Below are 22,738 nucleotides of genomic sequence, written 5' to 3'. Positions count from 1 at the left end.
TGTTTTCTTCTGTCAGATTTTATTATCCAAAATGGTCATCTTTTATGGACCACATAGAGTCCTAATGTAGCCATAAAGATACAATCACATAAATGTAGTCATAGTCACACAGAGAAAATGTCGAAGCTCACGTCAAAACATGTCACAAATATGTGTGTGTGTGTGTGTGTGTCTGTGTGTGTGTAAGTGCTAAAATTAAAGTGATGACTGTTTCAGGAGGACAATAGGAGAGAGATGCAGGTAAATAAAAGTTTAGTGCACACACCTTAAACCATGACGATAACTACCATTACTCCACCTGCACATATTTGTCCTCAGGTTCATGTTGGCTGATTATAAAAAGAGGAGATGAAGTCAGAGAACATCACTTTCTTTCACTGCAGTGGACGACTTACAAGCAAAGAAATACTATGTAAGTAACCCTAATATTAAATATATATCTGACATCTACATGTGAATTTAAGATGAATTGATAGATTTATTTCTGGAAATGATCTTTTGGCAACATATGGTGTAATTTAGGCAGCAATTTGTTGTGTTGGGTTGTGTTTATCTTAAAGTTCTGAAGGTTTTTTTATGCTTCTGTTTTTGTTTTGTTTTTTGCTATTACCCTTGATAAATAATATATGACACATTCACACACACACACACACACACACAGATAGATAGATAGATAGATAGATAGATAGATAGATAGATAGATAGATAGATAGATAGATAGATAGATAGATAGATAGATAGATAGATAGATAGATAGATAGATAGATAGATTTAATGGGTGAGTGATTATATTGGAGTTGATTAACACTATAAACATCAAGTGTTTTCTTATGCTCTGATTTACAGTCAGGAACAATGAGGTCATGATAGTCAGAGCCTTTCCTTCATGATTTCTTAATTTCTTCTTGTTGCTTTTGCGTGTACAAGCACCTCGTTGAGAGATGTGGACTATCACAAAGACAGTACTATAGAAAAAAAATCTATATTTTAAATTATGTAATTGAATAGGAACTTTTTTATATTATGGGTTTTAGATCTCAAACTTCTTTTCAAGATAACTTTAGAAAGATTAATTAAGGCAATTGTAGGAATAATGCTTTCTTTAAATCATAATAACCACAGTGAATTTTTATTTTCAGAGACAGGAGCAGAAAATCAGCATCACCATGATCGCCAAGATGTTTGTCATCGTTCTTCTTGTTGTTGGTAGGAAAAAAAATAATTTGTCAAAGAATTTCCTATTCATAAAGATGTGGTTAATGTGATGAAATATGAAAATGACGTAAGATTCTCTACACAGCCTGCTGCAACGCAGCGACAACAACCACATCTGCAGCGACAACAACCACAGCTGCAGCAACAACAACCACATCTGCAGCGACAACAACCACAACTGCTCCAACAACAACCACAGCTGCTCCAACAACCACAACTGCTCCAACAACAACCACAACTGCTCCAACAACAACCACAGCTGCTCCAACAACCACAACTGCTGCGACAACAACCACAGCTGCTCCAACAACAACCACAACTGCTGCGACAACAACCACAGCTGCTCCAACAACAACCACAACTGCTGCGACAACAACCAAAACTGCTCCAACAACAACCACAACTGCTGCGACAACAACCACAGCTGCTCCAACAACAACCACAACTGCTGCGACAACAACCACAGCTGCTCCAACAACAACCACAGCTGCTCCAACAACAACCACAACTGCTGCGACAACAACCAAAACTGCTGCGACAACAACCAAAACTGCTCCAACAACAACCACAACTGCTCCAACAACAACCACAGCTGCTCCAACAACAACCACAGCTGCTCCAACAACAACCACATCTGCAGCGACAACAACCACAGCTGTTCCAACAACAACCACAACTGCTGCGACAACAACCACAGCTGTTCCAACAACAACCACAGCTGTTCCAACAACAACCACATCTGCAGCGACAACAACCACAGCTGTTCCAACAACAACCACAACTGCTGCGACAACAACCACAACTGCTCCAACAACAACCACAACTGCTCCAACAACAACCACAACTGCTCCAACAACAACCACAACTGTTCCAACAACAACCAAAACTGCCGCGACAACAACTACAGCTGCTTCAACAACCATAACTGCAGCGACAGCAACAACCACCTCCTCTGCTATTCTCAACAACATCAGCTTCCTTACAGTAGTTCTGGCTCTGTCGTCACATGTACTCAGATCATGTTTTTAACATTTCTTAAGTTCACATCCTCCAAATGAAGCAACAAACTGAAGTACCTGTGACCATTTGAAATGTTTAAGTAACCAAATGTTTAATCATATATTTATTCTTATTTATTATGGTTTTATTTATTTATTTATATCTATCAGAGAGAAGTTGTTAAATGTTTTCCTGATGTTTGTGTGTTCCAAACTTGTGTGATCAGAGGACTGATATTAAAAATATAGTGATGGCTACAATCTCAACACTGAGCTTATCATAAATAAAGTCTTTTTGCACTGATTAATAAGTGTCTCCTGACTTTTTAAAGATGAGAATAATTTCTCATAATAATCATTTCTCTACAATAGTCAGTGTTAATACTGAGTTATATTCAGCTTTGTTTATATTTCTGCAAATCACAATAGTTATTTCATCATGTTTCCTGTTGTAAATTAAAGACCCTGCAGTATTTGGAAGATGAGATGAGACGAGATGAGATGCCTTTATTAGTCCCACGAGTGGGAAATTTCAACCTTGAAGCAGAGTCGATTATGAGCTCCCGAAGCTCCTTCTGTGGGGCGAATGCTGCTGGATCCATAACCTGGCGGGTCAATACTGTCACGGCAAATGGGATGAGCCGTGTGGAGAAAAATAAAGGAGGATCCAATTGTAGGCACTCGTGGAGGTGCGAAGGACGTTTATTGTAAAAAATAAAACACAAGTGGAAAACGGCAAACGGAACTAAAGATAATCTGAACTGGGAAAACTAAACTACTAGACATGAACACGAACATGGAGGAGGTTGAGCAGAGGCATATGACGGTAGACAGCAGGGAGAACACGTGGATGAAACACGGTAGATTCACAGACAGACCAGCGACTACAACATAAGAAGACATGACTTAAATACACACAGAAGAACACAAGGAGATTACACACAGGTGGGGAACACAGCTGGAAGTAATTGACGAGATGAGACAAGGGAGGCAAAACTGAATACACTCACATAAAACACGGACCTTCACAATAAAACAGGAAACAGGAAATAACAACACAAAGACGCAGACTAGACACTGAACTAAACATGCAGAAAAATGAGGGCATCGAAACTGAACCTAAGAACTGACCCCTAAACCAGAATGACCTGAAACATAGAATTGTAATAATAATCAACAAAGCACAACAAGAGAATCAGAAAATAATCCATAATACAAAATCAAACCAAAACATCTCAAAATACTGTGTCAAAACTGACCCAGAACCATGACAATTAGTATCCACTCCAGCATCCATTCAGTCTTTATATATGGATTTAATAACGGCTGTTCTAGTGTGTGAGGTGTGTTCACAATGTCACACAGACAATACAAGGCTCAACATGACGACCTGTCCTGAAGATTAAAGTCACGTAAGGTAGAGTTCATTTGAAAAGTAAAATAAATTAAAGCTGCCAGCAGTGATGATGGGGAACTTGCACATCAGCGCACGTTGAAGTGTGCTGCAGTTGAAGTAGGCTGGTGGCCACTTCCTGTCCCGGGAAGACATCGTCTGATATGTCATGTAGTTGTGTGTCCTTTGAAATCCACAACAGAAATCTCACGTACATCGCCTGTTGCTTATTTAATGCTACCAGCAAAGAATCAAGACTTTTCATGAAAACTGAAAAGCTCTGAGCATTAACATCAAGAAGTCACCAAAGATCATGCTACTCCAATTCAGTCTCTAGCAGTTCATTAGAATACAAGGTTTGACTATAGTGAAAACACCACCAAAATTACACTTGACCCAAACATTGACTTGTTGTTGGGTTTACGGCAGCGAGGTCAAACTCATTTTACATCTCCAAACACACTCACCTCATTTTGAGTCTATGTGGGCCAGACCAGTGAAACTCTCCTTTCTGTTAGTGCACAGAAGTTTGACAACACATTTTATCCCTGAGATATCTTAAATAACAAATGAAACAACAACCAGCAGCGAGCAGCAGGGACAATATCCCCGCCTATCCTGGGTAACGCACCTGCCCCCAAGATCCTACGTGTATGTTGCTATGTCAAGAGATGTAATGGCTATAGCGTAATTAAAAAGGAGCAACAAATGGCCGCACAGCACAGCCAGCTAAGATAAAATCAGATAGAAAAGATAGATCTTTATTGTCACTGTTACAACAACAATGAAAGGCAGTTTGGCATCTCTCCATTAGCAGTATGTAGATTCTTTACATTAAAATTACTTTAGAATAAAAGATAAAAGACACACAGCTATATACATTTGTATACAAGTTATATATGCTGTAAGGTGCCATATAAAGGCACCCCCCCCCCCCCCCCCCCCCCCAAGACCCTGCCTGTGTGAATAATGTGTTGTCACAGGAAGCCTCGAGAGGAGAAGGCATGGGATGGCCAGGAGGTAGAGGACTACCCTCAGAAAGAGAGCGCTAGTAAGCACCCCTATTTCCTAAATCCTACCACAGGGAGAGTGGAGCACTCCCTGGCTACCTGTTGGACTTCCCAAGACTACACACAGATCCCAGGCTGGTGTAAGTTTGAGATAAGTCACTGCAAACATCCACCCAAACTGTATCAACTGCACCCCATCCTCCCTCACCCCCTTGTGGCCCAACGGGCACTCAGGAGCCCCAGAGACAGACCGGATGTGGGTCAAGACGTGTTATTATTTGTGTTATAGATGCCTCAGTTGAAGATCTAGGGACTTTTTCCAGTTCATAATGTACATACGTGTGTGTTGTGATATTAGTTTTGTTGTGTTGTTGCCTAACAGAATCTCCATTTTCCTACATCATGTTGTATCACAACATAGAAATGCATCATCACAGAACTGAAGGTCACACAGGACAGGTTTTCGTGTGACGTGTTGTCTCCTGTTTGACGGATATGTGGCATTCCTCAGTGAAGGCTCAACCATCTCAAGTACATGCTGGGAAATGCTTTAAGCTGTTTTTGGACCTCAGTACAGAAACAATGAATGTTAATTCTCAACATCTGTTAACGCACAGGAGACTAAACTATGAGGTGTGGCTGCAAGTTTATGCAACTAGAAGCAGCTTCAATAACCACACCTCTTATGACTGATTGTGCGACAGAGAAAGGCCGGGATCAAACCTGCTCAGCTATATTTTATAAACTGCTGTGTGTGCTGCTGTTCATATGCATATCTCCAAAGAACTAAAAGAAAATCCATGTGTTGGAATAACTTCAGAATAAATTAATGAACAAATCTGCATCAATTAATTTCCAGAGTTGCACCAGATCAGCAAGATTCATAAAACAAGTTCAACAAAGCAGAAATATGTTGTGTATATATATATATATATAAATCCCTGACCTGTGTTACAGTATAAGACACTTACTGGGCATCTGTGGTACTATTATTTTAACTGTGTTGATAATATGTGGTTTATTGCAGCTGCACTTTATTTACTCTTTATCATGCTGCTGTTACAGAAAAAAATAAACCCTCGTGCGATCAATGAAGGATGTGTATATCTAAAGTCTTTACAAATAAACTATTTACATAAAGTGACTGATTCACACTGGTGTTGTTTTAGGCTCAAAGAAATAAAAGTTTACACCTTTAAAGACTGTAAGCATCCTTTACTCTCACTTTTTGATACCTGTGTATATTTGAAGATTTGAAGGTGCAAAAGATGAACCCAGTCAGGTCTGAAAAGTGAACATAATGCTGAAATGCATTAAACCTGCATTTTTAATCATGGCCAGCGGTACTCGGTGGCTATATTCAATTTATTACAGCACAAGTGTGTAAGTGTCTTTTAGTCGGGTCTCACCTTGTGTCTCTGATAACTGAGGAATGACTTCCTGCATTAAGTGTTGCAAGAAGAAAATGAAAGCAAGCTCCCAACTCGCAAGAATGCCTTTAAAACTGACTTCTTATTTCCATTGATGAAAACTTCTTCATTTCAAGTAAATGAACCAGTAATATTTAGAATGTGTGTAAAAGAAGAGTTATTTTGATGTGGACGCTGACTGCCCACCGAGCACCACCAACCTGTAAATGTTGATTCTCCGTCTAAATCTAGTCAGCCAGTTGTGAGATTTAGTTAATCCAAAACTAATCACCGAATATTTGTTTTCTTCTGTCAGATTTTATTATCCAAAATGGTCATCTTTTATGGACCACATAGAGTCCTAATGTAGCCATAAAGATACAATCACATAAATGTAGTCATAGTCACACAGAGAAAATGTCGAAGCTCACGTCAAAACATGTCACAAATATGTGTGTGTGTGTGTGTGTGTCTGTGTGTGTGTAAGTGCTAAAATTAAAGTGATGACTGTTTCAGGAGGACAATAGGAGAGAGATGCAGGTAAATAAAAGTTTAGTGCACACACCTTAAACCATGACGATAACTACCATTACTCCACCTGCACATATTTGTCCTCAGGTTCATGTTGGCTGATTATAAAAAGAGGAGATGAAGTCAGAGAACATCACTTTCTTTCACTGCAGTGGACGACTTACAAGCAAAGAAATACTATGTAAGTAACCCTAATATTAAATATATATCTGACATCTACATGTGAATTTAAGATGAATTGATAGATTTATTTCTGGAAATGATCTTTTGGCAACATATGGTGTAATTTAGGCAGCAATTTGTTGTGTTGGGTTGTGTTTATCTTAAAGTTCTGAAGGTTTTTTTATGCTTCTGTTTTTGTTTTGTTTTTTGCTATTACCCTTGATAAATAATATATGACACATTCACACACACACACAGGTAGATAGATAGATAGATAGATAGATAGATAGATAGATAGATAGATAGATAGATAGATAGATAGATAGATAGATAGATAGATAGATAGATAGATAGATAGATAGATAGATAGATAGATAGATTTAATGGGTGAGTGATTATATGTCAATATTGGAGTTGATTAACACTATAAATATCAAGTGTTTTCTTATGCTCTGATTTACAGTCAGGAACAATGAGGTCATGATAGTCAGAGCCTTTCCTTCATGATTCCTTAATTTCTTCTTGTTGCTTTTGCGTGTACAAGCACCTCGTTGAGAGATGTGGACTATCACAAAGACAGTACTATAGAAAAAAATCTATATTTTAAATTATGTAATTGAATAGGAACTTTTTTATATTATGGGTTTTAGATCTCAAACTTCTTTTCAAGATAACTTTAGAAAGCTTAATTAAGGCAATTGTAGGAATAATGCTTTCTTTAAATCATAATAACCACAGTGAATTTTTATTTTCAGAGACAGGAGCAGAAAAACAGCATCACCATGATCGCAAAGATGTTTGTCATCGTTCTTCTTGTTGTTGGTAGGAAAAAAAATAATTTGTCAGAGAATTTCCTATTCATAAAGATATGGTTAATGTGATGAAATATGAAAATGACGTAAGATTCTCTACACAGCCTGCTGCAACGCAGCGACAACAACCACATCTGCAGCGACAACAACCACATCTGCAGCAACAACAACCACAGCTGCTCCAACAACAACCACAACTGCTCCAACAACAACCACAACTGCAGCGACAACAACCACATCTGCAGCGACAACAACCACATCTGCAGCGACAACAACCACAGCTGCTCCAACAACAACCACAGCTGCACCGACAACAACTACAGCTGTTCCAACAACAACCACAACTGCACCGACAACAACCACAGCTGCTCCAACAACAACCACAGCTGCTCCAACAACAACCACATCTGCTCCAACAACAACCACAACTGCTGCGACAACAACCACAGCTGCTCCAACAACAACCACAACTGCTGCGACAACAACCACAGCTGCTCCAACAACAACCACAACTGCTCCAACAACAACCACAACTGCAGCGACAACAACCACATCTGCAGCGACAACAACCACAGCTGCTCCAACAACAACCACAGCTGCACCGACAACAACTACAGCTGTTCCAACAACAACCACAACTGCACCGACAACAACTACAGCTGCGACAACAACAACCACAGCTGCTCCAACAACAACTACAGCTGCACCGACAACAACTACAGCTGCACCGACAACAACTACAGCTGCGACAACAACAACCACATCTGCTCCAACAACAATCACAGCTGCCCCAACAACAACCACAGCTGTTCCAACGACAACCACAACTGCACCGACAACAACTACAGCTGCTCCAACAACAACCACAGCTGCACCGACAACAACTACAGCTGCGACAACAACAACCACAACTGCAGCGACAACAACCACAACTGCACCGACAACAACTACAGCTGCTCCAACAACAACCACAGCTGCACCGACAACAACCACAGCTGCTCCAACAACAACCACAGCTGCTCCAACAACAACCACAGCTGCAGCGACAACAACCACAGCTGTTCCAACAACCACAGGTGCTCCACCAACCACAGCTGCTCCAACAACCACAGCTGTTCCAACAACCACAGCTGCTCCAACAACAATCACAACTGCAGCGACAACAACCACAGCTGTTCCAACAACCACAGCTGCTCCAACAACCACAGCTGCTCCAACAACCACAGCTGCTCCAACAACAACCACAGCTGCTCCAACAACAACCACAGCTGCAGCGACAACAACCACAGCTGTTCCAACAACCACAGCTGCTCCAACAACCACAGCTGCTCCAACAACCACAGCTGTTCCAACAACCACAGCTGCTCCAACAACAATCACAACTGCAGCGACAACAACCACAGCTGTTCCAACAACAATCACAACTGCAGCGACAACAACTACAGCTGCTTCAACAACCATAACTGCAGCGACAGCAACAACCACCTCCTCTGCTATTCTCAACAACATCAGCTTCCTTACAGTAGTTCTGGCTCTGTCGTCACATGTACTCAGATCATGTTTTTAACATTTCTTAAGTTCACATCCTCCAAATGAAGCAACAAACTGAAGTACCTGTGACCATTTGAAATGTTTAAGTAACCAAATGTTTAATCATATATTTATTCTTATTTATTATGGTTTTATTTATTTATTTATATCTATCAGAGAGAAGTTGTTAAATGTTTTCCTGATGTTTGTGTGTTCCAAACTTGTGTGATCAGAGGACTGATATTAAAAATATAGTGATGTCTACAATCTCAACACTGAGCTTATCATAAATAAAGTCTTTTTGCACTGATTAATAAGTGTCTCCTGACTTTTTAAAGATGAGAATAATTTCTCATAATAATCATTTCTCTACAATAGTCAGTGTTAATACTGAGTTATATTCAGCTTTGTTTATATTTCTGCAAATCACAATAGTTATTTCATCATGTTTCCTGTTGTAAATTAAAGACCCTGCAGTATTTGGAAGATGAGATGAGACGAGATGAGATGCCTTTATTAGTCCCACGAGTGGGAAATTTCATGTTAAGGCTGCCGACCATTTGCACGCAATGGCGGCGCCATCATACCCTCTGACCATACATACATTGCACGAAAACATCACATGGGGAAGACAGGTCAGAGAGGTATAACAATGGAAAATGCACAACATGAGGAAAGCTAAGGAGAAAAAAAATAACTCCCCCCAGAAAAAGACAAAACAGGTAAACACAAACTGTGGGAGAAAATTGAGTGACATGCTGCAGTGGTATATAAACACACAGAGACAAAAAAGAGTAGATAAGGATAAAAATGAGTGATTCTGATAATCCAGAGTATATGACTGTGGTTTTATGGGGTCTGATATCTCCTTGTAATGTAAACAATCAACTCAAATATCCAATTTGATTATTAAACTTGACAGTGGTAATCTAACACAACTAACAGTTGACACTCACATACAGCTGCTTTTACAACCACAGAGGTGCAGAAGAATGTGATGTAAGCAGAAACTTTGCGTCTCACTCCCACTGCGCCACATATGGACATTTGGTCAGGACCTGTTGTCATCACACTTTAATGCAACAGGTAACTGACACAACTTTTCCCCTTAAATAAACGAGACCTCAAAGAAGACCAATACGAATCTTACTGCAGGTATGAGAATTCTAATTAGAGGACTGAACCTGTTCACAGTCACAGCGGTAAAATGTAGCAGGTCACTTCTGAAAAATGTCACAGAGCATGTGTGAAACAGCACTGCAACAGTCAGTGTTGTTGGCTGTTTCAGGAGGACAAAAGCAGAGAGACACTTGCATTCAAGCTGTGTCTGCACACACCTTTAACCAGGACGATATCTACCATTACTCCACCTGCACATATTTATCTGGATGCTGATGTTATCACATGTCGCTGGCTCATAAAACATCACAGTTTCTCTCTGCAGCTGAAACTACCAGTCAGCCATGACACTTTTACCACACAACCTTGAAGTGAAATCTGCATTCAGGTAGCCTAATGTAGGCAGACTGGAAAGAACAAGAAAGCATTACTCTGATTTAAAACTTCAGCACCACGTAGTCTGTGAGTGGTGGAGCCAGAACTCTGTCAGACGGACTCAAAACTCCACAACACATTTCATGTTCACATGTTGAACCCATTGTGAATTGGACCTTGGTACACAGCAAAATCTCCAGTGTTAAACTGACACTAGAGAGTGTCTATATGAGTCCACTCCTCTGAGTGTTAAATATAACACTGTTGAGTGTTAAATGAACACGTTTGACAGTATTGTATTTTTAAAAGTAACCTAGTCAGTTTTGAAGTTTAACAATGACTAACACTTAGCAGTGCTGATTTTCTTACACTGGAAAATAACTCAAAATGTTAGAAATATTCAAAAATAGCTACATAATTTTTCTGTGCTGTTTTTCTGTGCCCTTTTGTTATCGCTTCTTGTCACTGATGTGTTGGCTGCCTTAGTCTATGATCGCCTGGTGTCACGGCCTTTTATGTTCCAAACACCCAAAAAGTCCAAGAAAAGGCCGTGGGTGGTGTTTTAGAACGCACTTCTGACTCCATTGTTTAAAAATCATATGCCGTGTATTTCGTGGAAAATTACAAACAAAAATCAACCAAATAACTTCTTAAAACTTACAATTAAACGAAAGTTAATTTAATTTGCTTTAACAACTTCAAAAATGTTCAAAAAATCATTTTCTAACCCTCCCGTCTTCCTATCAGACATTTAGCAAACAAAAAAACATCTTTACCACACCCCTCCAGGGTGCTCTTAGTCCCCTGATTAATGGGAAGGTCCATAAGCTAATAAACCAATCACTTTCCAAAAACGTTTCCAAGAAAATGAATTACAAATTTACATAACAAAACTAGGTCAGCATATTCTTACAACTTTAAAGAAAAAACAAAAATGGATACAAATTGCATTTTATAAACATTCAACAAAAATGGCCACAACATTTCTGTGTAACATGAATTATATCTGTCTGTGTGGCCATCACAAAAAGCAATACCATTAATTTTCTTCAGTAGTCCATATACATCTTCTTAAAAAACAAACAAAAGGAAAGGTCAATGTTCTATGATTTCAAGTCTTTGTTGTTCATGTGTTTACTTTGTGTGTATTGAAAAAAGGTGTATGTTGCATAATGGAGTGACTTTAAAACTGACCAGTTAAGAGCCTTGTCTATAAATGCAGATGTTATCTTTGCTCTGTTACCAAAGTTCCACTCAAGCTGCTTTTTTGCCTCAGTATAAGCTGCATGCACATAACATGTGCATGCAGCTTCTCACTAAAATTCTGGGCTGTCCTGTAGTAAACTGTTCTAAATAATAAAGTCTATCCTGCATGTTATCAGTCTTAGTTTCTATTCCTTGCTCAAACGCCTTAAGAAAGGATCTAAAAAGCAAAGGATCACAACCAAAAACAGGAATTTCTATTGCTGGAAGCAGTGACAACCTCTGTTATTTTACAAGCATCTCAGTAATCTCATTTTGCTTTCTCATGATATCTGTTAGGGCACTGTGGACATCAACCTGAGAAGAGATTGGCCTTGGGCTTTCCCCTTCTGGTTTAACCTTAGCAGGTGCATGTGTCTCTAGGGGCATTGGCAAAGGTGAATGAACTAAAGGGGCTTTCTTTATTCTTGGAGCCTTTTGAGCTGTAGCAGCAGGTATGAACTTAGTAGATGTTCCAGAAGGAGCTTCTGATTCAACCTCAGCCCTGGAATCAAGGCTCTGCTGATCCTGAGCAGAGGTGAAAATTTGCATTTTTGCATCTGCCATAACCAACTTCTATAAGTAGTTTAGAAGAAATGCTGATTAAACAGTATAATCAAGATTTTGTGGAGAACCGGTGTAATGAGCGTGCAGAAATGTCTGTAGAAGATAAACAGTTCATGACCATAATGTCAGAGTCAGCTGTACTTGATACGGGACAGACTTGACTGGGGAAAAGAAAGAGGGAAAAAAACAGTGGGGAAGAGGGACGGGGATAAAGGGCAAAAAACAAAAACCAACAAAATAAGCAGACAACAAATACAAATATCAATCACCTGGATCACCTGTTGACAAAGAAAAAAGAAAACAAGCAGAAGAAAAAGAGCAACATAATAAACATCATCACGATGATCTATGGGAATATAACAGTAAATACTAAATATTAAACATTATTGTGCAGCACGTAGGATCGACAGCGCACAGTGTGCTTTGAGGTAGGACTCAAAAAGGGTGTAGTTTGTGTGTGTGAGCACCCGTGTGTACACCTGTGAGCATGGACGCGCTTGTTTTTAAAAGGTTCCTTCATGTAATGGTCTGCTAGAGGGTGTGGGGGAAGCCATTGCATAAGTGCATGGAGGCAGGACCTCACAGCAGAAGCATACTCCATAATGTGCATTATTATATGTATATTATATGTAACGTGGTGTTTTTCAATTATTGAATATACCAACATCAAGAAGTCACAAGCAAAGAAAGACCAAACCATGGTGCATGTTTAAACAAGGAAAGTTTCCTGGTCAAAATTATTTATAAAAGAAATAAAACACAATTTTGTCACCCCAAAAAATACACGTTTAAAGCAACACAGCGGTGGCCCAATATCAGACAGAACTCCACTCTGTAGAGTGGGCAATCATTACGAAGCAGTTGGTTTTATTTTGTGGATTCAAGCTGCTCTTCATATTTCTGGCCACCAGATGTCACCAGAGAGGACTGTGTTGAAAAGCTTCAAGTAATGAACCGTTTTTCAATACAAGCTTCAGAAAGCTTCATCTGCCCATCACTAGCTTTTTGTATCCTTCCCCTATATGATGTTGAACAATCTTTGTTTTCAGGTCATTTGAGGGTTGTTTTGTTGCTTTGAGGCTCCCATTTTGCCACACTTCAGAGAAGATGCAAAGAGGAGAAAAACTTGCAATTGGCCACCTTAAATATCCTTTATCATGATTGGATTCACCTGTGTATGTAGGTCAAGGGTCAATAAGCTTACCAAACAAATTTTGTGTTCCAATAATTAGTGCTAAAGGTATTCAAATCAATAAAATGACAAGGGTGCCCAAATATATGCGCCCGCTTAATTTTGTTTAAGTAACTATTGCAGACTCTCTGTAAATCCTATAAACTTCATTTCATGTGTCAAATATCATTGTGATTGTCGGCTATATGGTATATTTAAATGAAACTGCTGATCAAAACAACCAAAGTTTTGTAAAGGAAAATCATAAAATGTATCAGGTTATGAATGATAAGTCTAATTATTATTTATGTGTGTAAGAGTGTTTGCATTTACCCCTCAGCACTCTAAGTCCTTCATTATTGCAATGTGAAAATAATTATAACCACTTACTTTAGTAGAAGTAAGTGGGTTACCTGCCAGGTCTAGCCTATCTTAGAATAGAATAGAATAGAATAGCCTTTATTGTCATTGTACAGAGTACAACGAAATTGGAGTGCCACTCCCTTGGTGCAAGTTTCAATAATAAATATAAATGTAAAATATAAAAAGTACAAAAAAACAATCGTAAGTACTCAAACAATAGTATGTACAATATATACAGGATAGCAGCATTAATATAATGACAGTATGAATAGCAGCATAATATAATGACAGTGACGGTATGGAATAGGTTCAATTGTTTTTGTGCTTATTTACTACGGTGATAGCTCTGGGAAAGAAGCTATCCCTGAATCTGTTTGTCCTGGTTTTATGTGACCTGTACCGTCGGCCTGACGGTAATAGTTCAAACAGTTGGTTGCTGGGGTGAGAGTGGTCCTTGATGATATTGCCAGCTCTGCTGAGGTACCGAGAGTTTGCAGTGACCTCCAGGCTGGGCAGAGAGCAGCCAGTGATCTTCTGGGCTGTGTTGATGACCCTCTGCAGTACTTTCCTGTCTGCAGCTGAGCACCCTGCATACCATGTTGTTATGCCGTACGTTAGGATGCTCTCTATGGTGGCTCTGTAAAATGTCACCAGCAGCCTCTCCTCCAGGTTGTTCCTCCTGAGCACTCTCAGAAAGTGGAGACGCTGCTGGGCCTTTTTAACCACCGCTGTAGTATTTGCTGTAGTATCTTGATACATCAAGAGGTGTGCAGCCAATTGTGGAAAAGCTCCCTTTATATCTCCAAGACAAGTGGCTGTCACAGGGGTGCAAATACAAAAGAGATCATCATGCTGCCTTTCCTCCTTTTTCCTACTTCAAAGAATTCATCTGCAGAGAGGCTGAAGAGAGAAATGGTCCCAGTTTTAACTATCCAGATCTTTTCACAAATTCTTACAGAGAAGAAAGGTCAAATCAAGTGAGACCTGTCTCCGTGCACAAGACGAACGATCTATGGCTTCAGAGCCCAAAATAGGAAATCCAGAGAAGCTATGCCCCATGCACCACAAGCCTCATTCTCTTCAAAAATGCAGAGGTTTTCAAAAACTGCTCTTGGAAGAGAGGAAAAGGTTCTTAAAAGAAAACAACATATGTTTTCGCTGCTGCGCCTCTACGACTCATCAAGCCAAATCTTGTGAGGCCATCGTAAAATGCGAGGAATGTGATAGCGATAAACACATTCCCGCTCTGCACCCTGGACCAGCTTCGCGCTCAGATGCAGTTCCTACTTCCTCGACAGAGAATGGCGGGGAGAGGTCAGACACAGAGGTACAGAGTGTCACATCCAGATGTACCCAGGTATGTGGGGATGGGTTTCAAGGGAAATCCTGCTCAAAGATCTGGCTGGTGAATGTGTACCCAAATGGCCACCAAGAGCTATGGCAGAAGATGTATGTCATTTTAGATGACCAAAGTAATGTTTCACTGGCCAGATCTGAGTTTTTTGACATGTTTGGTCTCAAGGGAGCAACCGTGCCATACACACTGAAAACCTGTGCAGGCGTCATAGAAGCATCTGGGAGAAGAGCCCACAGTTTTATGATAGAATCGTTGGATGGGAAAGTTACCATGCCCTTGCCTGCACTTATATCCCGCAATGATATCCCAAACAACAGGTCAGAGATACCCACACCCGAAGCTGCATGTCACCACCATCATCTTAAAAGAGTGACAGATAAGATTCCACTGCTTGACCCAGATGCAGACATTCTTCTTCTATTGGGAAGAGACATTATCAGAGCGCATAAGGTTCGAGACCAGTATAATGGTCCACTAAACGCCCCACATGCACAACGCTTAGACCTAGGGTGGGTCATAGTTGGAGAGGTGTGCATAGGAGGTGCACACAACACGACTACAGTGAGTGCTATGAAAACCTGCATCCTGGAAAATGGCAGACCAAGTCACTTTGCCACGTGTGAGAATAAGATAAAGGTGAAAGAAAATCCTAATGGCAAAGATGAGAAAAAGAGAACCCGACCCAATAGAGACATCCAAAATGCATCGACAGTGACAAATCTTGGAGAAACAGTCTTCAATGCCACAAAAGATGACAACCAGCTAGCACACTCCATTGAGGATTCAGTCTTCCTACAGATCATGGACAAAAATCATGGGTTGCCCCTCTTCCTTTTCGGCACCCACGTAAACATCTGCCAAATAACAGATGCTATGCTCATCACCGTCTGATGTCACTGCGGAAGACTTTAGATAAGACGCCTTAAATGAAAATGCATTTCACAGACTTCATGCAAAATATGTTAGACAAGGGACAGGCTGAACTTGCACCACCACTGCAGGAGGGGGCAGAATGCTGATATTTGCCCACGTTTGGTGTTTACCATCCCAAAAAACCAAACAAGATTAGAGTGGTATTTGATTCCAGTGCTCAGTATGACGGAATCTCACTAAACGAGGTGCTGCTGTCTGGACCAGATCTTAACAACAGTCTCATCGGTGTCCTCCTCAGATTCAGAAAAGAGCCTGTAGCCATAACTGCAGATATTCAGCAGATGTTTTACTGTTTCGTTGTTCGTGAGGACTGCAGGGATTACCTTAGGTTCCTGTGGTACCAGGATAACGATCTGAGTAAGGATGTGGTGGATCGCATGCGTGTTCATGTTTTCGGAAACAGTCCATCACCTGCAGTGGCAATCTTTGATCTGAGGAAAGCAGCAGAGCACCAAGAAGTTGAATATGGCAGTGATGCGAGGCACTTCGTAGAAAGAGACTTCTATGTAGATGACGGCCTCCGGTCTTTTGCTACAACAGCAGAGGCCATTGATGTTCTGCGTTGAACACAGCAGATGTTGGCAGCATCTAACATCACTCTGCACAAAATAGCTCCAAATCGAGCAGAAGTATTGAACGCATTTCCTGCAGATCAAAGAGCAGACAATGTAAAAGACCTTAACCTCTTTGTGGATGACTTACCAGTCCAACGCAGTCTAGGAGTCAGCTGTAACACAATGACTGAGACCTTTGGATTCAATATTCCTGAGAATCAAAAGCCATTTACACACCGTGGTGTCCTGTCAACAGTAAACAGTCTGTTTGATCCTTTGGGGTTCATAGCTCCTGTTGCAGTGACAGGGAGGCTGATTCTAAGAGAGCTAACAACCGAGAATGCGGACTGGGACGCAGAACTCCCCGAGGCTAAAAAAGAAAGTTGGAGAAGATGGAATGAATCATTGTCAGCACTAAAAAACCTGGATGTTCCACGAACATATACCTCTTTCTGTTTCCAAAGCACAGCATGCCGAATTATTGATCTTCTGTGATGCCTCTGTCAAAGCAATATCTGCAGTTGCTTATCTTAAGACAACGAATGAACAAGGTCTCCAAGAGGTGGGCTTTGTTTTCGGGAAATCCAAGCTCGCTCCCAACCCAGGCCTCACAATCCCAAGACTGGAATTGTGTGCTGCTGTCATGGCCGTTGAGAGAGCCGATCTAGTAATAAGGGAGCTTGATCTAGATCTCAAGACAGTGAAATTCTACACTGACAGCAGAGTTGTATTGGGATACATACACAACGAGACAAGGAGGTTCTATGTGTATGTGAACAATAGAGTGCAGCGCATCCGGCAGTCAACACGACCTGATCAGTGGAACTACATTCCTTCAGAACTAAATCCAGCTGATCATGGGTAACGTTCTGTTCCAGCCGCCGAGCTTGCCGACACCATGTGGCTAACAGGACCAGCATTCCTAACGAAACAATCAAAGGTAGCTGCCAGTGGCGATAAAGGATCAACATTTGACCTTGTGAACCCAGATGCTGATGCTGAGGTACGTCCTGAGGTAATCTCGCTCGCCACACAAGTTAGTAGAGACAAGCTTGGCTCAAAACGCTGGAAGCGTTTTTCTACCTGGACCACACTCAGTAAGACTGTGGCACGTCTGTGTCATATCGCTCAGTGTTTCTCTCACTCCTCAAAGAACCAAAGGTGTGTTGGATGGCATATGTGCAAAAGTGGCCTGTCAGTCGTTGACATTGTCAGAGCAGAACAGATCATCATAAAATGTGTGCAAGAAGAAATGTATTCAGAAGAACTGAAATGCATCAAAATGAAACATGACCAGCACTCTGTACAAACTCCAACCCATTCTCGACAGCGAAGGTATGTTAAGAATAGGTGGACGCATTGGTCGAGGACAACTTGAAAGTGGTGAAGTCCATCCGCTAATAATACCAAGCCGCAGCCATGTAGCAAGCTTGCTTGTTTGTCATCATCATCAGGCTGTAAAGCACCAGGGCAGGCATTTCACTGAAGGTGCAATTCGCAACAGTGGTCTGTGGATTGTTGGAGGGAAACGTCTCATCAGCAGTATTATTCACAAGTGTGTTACATGCAGGAAACTAAGAGGAAGAACCGAGCAGCAACAAATGTCAGACCTACCCACAGAGCGCCTTCAAGCTGACCCTCCATTTTCCTATGTTGGCCTTGATGTTTTTGGACCATGGGAAGTGGTGATACGCCGTACCAGAGGTGGTCAAGCTCAAGACAAAAGGTGGGCTGTCCTTTTCACGTGTATGTCCAAACGAGCCATACATATTGAGGTTATTGAAACAAGGACGTCCTCAAGCTTTATAAATGCGCTCCGAAGGTTTTTCTCCATCAGGGGTCATGCCAAACAGCTTCGCTCGGACTGTGGGACCAATTTCACTGGAGCGTTCAAAGAGCTGAAGATGGATCCTGGCAATAAGAGCGTAGAGGATTACCTTCTTCAACAAAAATGCACTTGGGTTTTCAACCCACCTCACTCCTCTCATATGGGCGGCGCTTGGGAGCACATGATTGGAGTGGCAAGACGGATTTTAGATTCTATGCTTCGTCAGGTTGGACATGTAAAACTCACTCATGAGGTCTTAACCACTTTCATAGCTGAAGTGAGTGCCATTGTCAATGCAAGGCCGTTAATACCAGTTTCTACTGATCCTGAGGCGCCTTTCATTCTAACACCTTCCATATTGCTGACCCAGAAAGGGGGTGTTCCCTCTCCTACTGTAAGTGAGTTTTCAAGAGGGGATCTTCTCAAGAATCAGTGGAAAAGAGTTCAGGCCTTGGCAGATACCTTCTGGGCTAGGTGGCACCGTGAATATTTGAGCACATTACAGAGTCGGCACAAATGGCAATCTCAGAAACCTAATCTCAAAGAAGGAGATATTGTTCTGCTCAAGGACGATCAAACCAAGAGGAATCAGTGGCCTATGGGAATTATTGTCAAGGTTGTTCCCAGCAGAGATGGACTTAGTGGAATACTCCCACTAGGTTTATATCTGGGACTCTCCACCATTTGACCTTAGAACTGAAGAAGCTTCTCGGATGAGAGGTGAAACGTCTTCAAGTAACTTAAAGAAGTCCAGACGCTTTTCTTTGCAAGTGGCATAAAGTGTCATATCTTTAATATGCCAGGTGTCATGGAACGGACATATTATAGTTTTTTAAGAAGTGTTACTACCACCTAGTGGTAACTAAGCAGAATGTCTTTTTTGTAGAGGAAGTGGTCTACAGGAAGTGGTGTGCTCTTTAGCTGCTACAGTGGTAGCATTTGTAATCTGATGGCAATCTCTGCAATCCTGGTGTTAAAGTCCACAATATCGACTTCATCCGTAAGTTCCTATACATTTAATGTGTATTAGTAAGTTTTGACACTGTTTTGAGTTAAATCTAGTGATGGCCCGCTTGAAGCTGATGCTCCGGTGCGTGTGTCACAAAAATCGACACACTGCTTCAGAAGCACTGTGTCGAAGCTTGATTTGTTTGGCCAGAGTCACGTGATCAGTGACGTCCGAAGCTTCATTTAGAACCTAACCGCTTCGGTGTCTGATTCCCTGGTTTATAAGGAAGTGATTTGTGGAGTGTTTTGATGGTGACAGATAACGAACCACTGATAATTCTACAGAGAGATTTGGAGCCAGTGAGGAATAGAGGAGGTTCTGTTGTGTGGGAGGATTTTGAGTTGATTTTGTCGATCGGGTGGGTTTTCCAGCTTTGTGTTCTGGCTGTTTATTTTATCTGAAAACGGGAAAAACTTAAAATGTCAAAAATCTGATTTTCATAGTATAAATATCATTAAATAACTTTAGAAAAACTTCCAGGGTGAGGTAAGTGACGGAAGGTGAGGTAAGTGACGGAAGTGATGTTGTAGGTGACGTCAGACGCCGGAGATTTTGGCGGAGAAAAAGCAAATGGTAGCATAGAGTTTAACAAAGGTTTTCCAAGCTTCAGTATTACCAAATATACTAATCAATTGTCATATAACTAACAACATCTGTTTTATCATCTCTAACACCCTGGAGGACAACGGGGAGAGTTTAGACGCTCTCCAAGATTACATCGACCACTGTTTTCAAGATTTAGTAATGCATAAGGCCCAGAGTGCATCTTCCCCGGCCAAAATCGAGACGCCGTCATCGAAGAGAAGTCGCCAGGCAGACTCCCCCGGTACAACATCGCCTGCCGGCAAAGACATCGCAGAAATCCTGGAGTCAATCGACAAGCGATTGTCCAGTTTCGATGCGAGGCTGTCCCTGGTGGAGATTTTACACCGGGAATTTAAATCTCTGAGAGAATCCCTGGAATTCAGCCAGCGGCAGGTGGAAACGCTTGCCGCTGAAAATGCCACGCTACGGGAGTCGGTTAAATCTCTCACCGATAACGTGACCCAGCTAAACATTGAAAATAAAAAAATAAAAGAGTCCGTTATCGATCTACAAGCCCGTAGCATGAGAGATAATCTTGTGTTTTCTGGTATTCCAGAAACTGCCGGAGAGGACGCAGAGGCAACGGTGAAAAGCTTCATTAAAATCCACCTGAAGCTGCCGGAGGACACCGTAAAGAACATCGACTTCGATAGAGTACATCGCTTGGGGGGCGCGCGGTCGCGGACCGGGAGACCACGGCCTATTGTGGCCAAATTCAGTCAATTCAAACAGAAGGAACAGGTGAAGAGTCGCGGCAGAGAGCTGAAAGGAACGGACTTCAGCGTGAACGACCAGTTCCCCAAAGAGATCCTGGAACGACGCAAGGTCCTGTTCCCAGTTCGACGTAGCTTTATCCAGAAAGGCTCCCGTGCTGTCATCGCTGTGGACCGGCTCTACGTGGACGGACAGCTGTACCGCGACCCCGGCACCACACCGTGGTTATACTGACTGCACTCCAGATAAGAACCCGCTACACTCTTTTCTTATTCATTCACACTTTCTCCTTTAAAATGTGTTTAACCTAGTAATATCAGTAGGATGTCATAGCAGATATAACACCGTCACCCTCCGTCATTGCTTTAATTGGAATGTTTCCGTTTCGTTTCCTTTTTTTTGTTGTCGCTCACAGTTCATGTGGTTTCTTTCTTTCTCTTGTCTTTCACTGCTGTGGTCACCTACTTCCCCACTCACCTACAAACAACACCCTCTATTTCTCCATATTTTCACAACACGATCACGCAAACACATCAGCTCAACGGCAGCACATTCACAACAGCCTCACAGCACGCACAGACTTGCAGGACACATAAGCAAGCCACGCTTGTTCATATTAGTGAATATTCACACACATAGTCAGACTTATGGAGTCTCTCACCACACTTCTTTTTCTCTTTCTATTTACAAACAAGGGATGTTTCCATATTCTCTCCACCTATCTAAACGAAACACCCAGCATACATCATTAAACATACACGCACAATTAAGGGCATGCTGAGGTTTGTCACATGGAATGTAAATGGAGCTGGCACCAGAGGAAAGAGGTTAAAAATATTTAACCAGCTTAAAAAACTACAGGCAGATGTTGTTTTATTACAAGAAACTCACAAACCTGTCACAGGTTTAAATGAACTTAAAACACCTGAGTTTCCTAACGTGTTTGCAGCCAGTTATAATTCTAGACAACGGGGAGTAGCAATTTTAATACATAAAAATGTTAATTTTACAGTACTCGATACAGTTATAGATCCAGAGGGTAGATTTCTAATTATTAAACTATCAATATTGAACAAAAAACTATGTATTGTTAGTATATATGGTCCAAATGTTGATGAACCCTCATTCTTCCACGGTTTTTTTAGTGCACTCTCTGAACACCTTGATTGCACACTCATTCTTGGCGGTGACCTCAACCTTGGACTAAATGAAGAAATGGATAGGCTCAACACAACAGGAACTCAGCGTAATTGGCAGTCCACAAATATAATCAAACAGTATATGAACGACTTTGGTCTTTGCGATGCATGGCGCTCTCTTCACCCCACCAGTAAGGAATATACTTTTTTCTCGCATGTTCATCACTCTTACTCTCGTCTGGATTATTTTTTGGTCAGCAGCTCACTGCTGTGTGACATTTCAGACACTGAGATTCATCCTATAGCTGTCAGCGATCATGCTCCTGTATCTTTAACACTAATGCACAAGAATAATACTACGCCAAGTAAAAACTGGAGATTTAATATATCACTACTTAAAGATGAAGACTTTATTAAATACTTTAAAAAGGAATGGACTTCATATTTAGACTTTAATGACACTCCCGGAATATCTGCTTCTGTTCTATGGGAAGCAGGGAAAGCTGTGATGAGAGGTAAAATAATTTCTTTCTCATCACACAAAAAGAAAGAAGAAAACAAAAATATTCAGGAATTAGAAAAAAACATCAAATCACTAGAAGAAGCCTACGCGTCCCACCAAGATCAGGAAACATTGAACAAAATATGCAAAACAAAACTAGAATTAAATGAAACTATTAATAAAAAAACACAATTCCTTATACAAAGACTTCGCTTGCAGA

At 41.1% G+C, this 22,738-nt stretch overlaps 1 protein-coding gene across 1 annotated transcript; it reads left to right on the top strand.

Moving 5' to 3' along the window:
- The first annotated feature begins 392 nt into the window (after positions 1 to 392).
- On the top strand, positions 393 to 9,334 carry LOC147303118 (uncharacterized). The gene is made up of 4 exons (XM_086280967.1): positions 393 to 412; positions 1,140 to 1,206; positions 1,301 to 2,136; positions 7,646 to 9,334. The coding sequence occupies exons 2-4, from the start codon at positions 1,167 to 1,169 to the stop codon at positions 9,095 to 9,097; spliced, it is 2,328 nt and encodes a 775-aa protein (XP_086137093.1). The 5' UTR covers positions 393 to 412; positions 1,140 to 1,166; the 3' UTR covers positions 9,098 to 9,334.
- The last annotated feature ends 13,404 nt before the right edge of the window (positions 9,335 to 22,738 follow it).

Source organism: Aulonocara sp. 'chitande type north' Nkhata Bay, linkage group LG22, assembly GCF_057382095.1.
Source record: "Aulonocara sp. 'chitande type north' Nkhata Bay isolate Kocher_YH1m ecotype deep benthic linkage group LG22, A_spYH_male_GT1.1, whole genome shotgun sequence".
NCBI lineage: Eukaryota > Metazoa > Chordata > Actinopteri > Cichliformes > Cichlidae > Aulonocara > Aulonocara sp. 'chitande type north' Nkhata Bay.
Note: the sequence above shows the minus strand (reverse complement) of the source record. Positions and strands in the feature narration are given on the sequence as shown.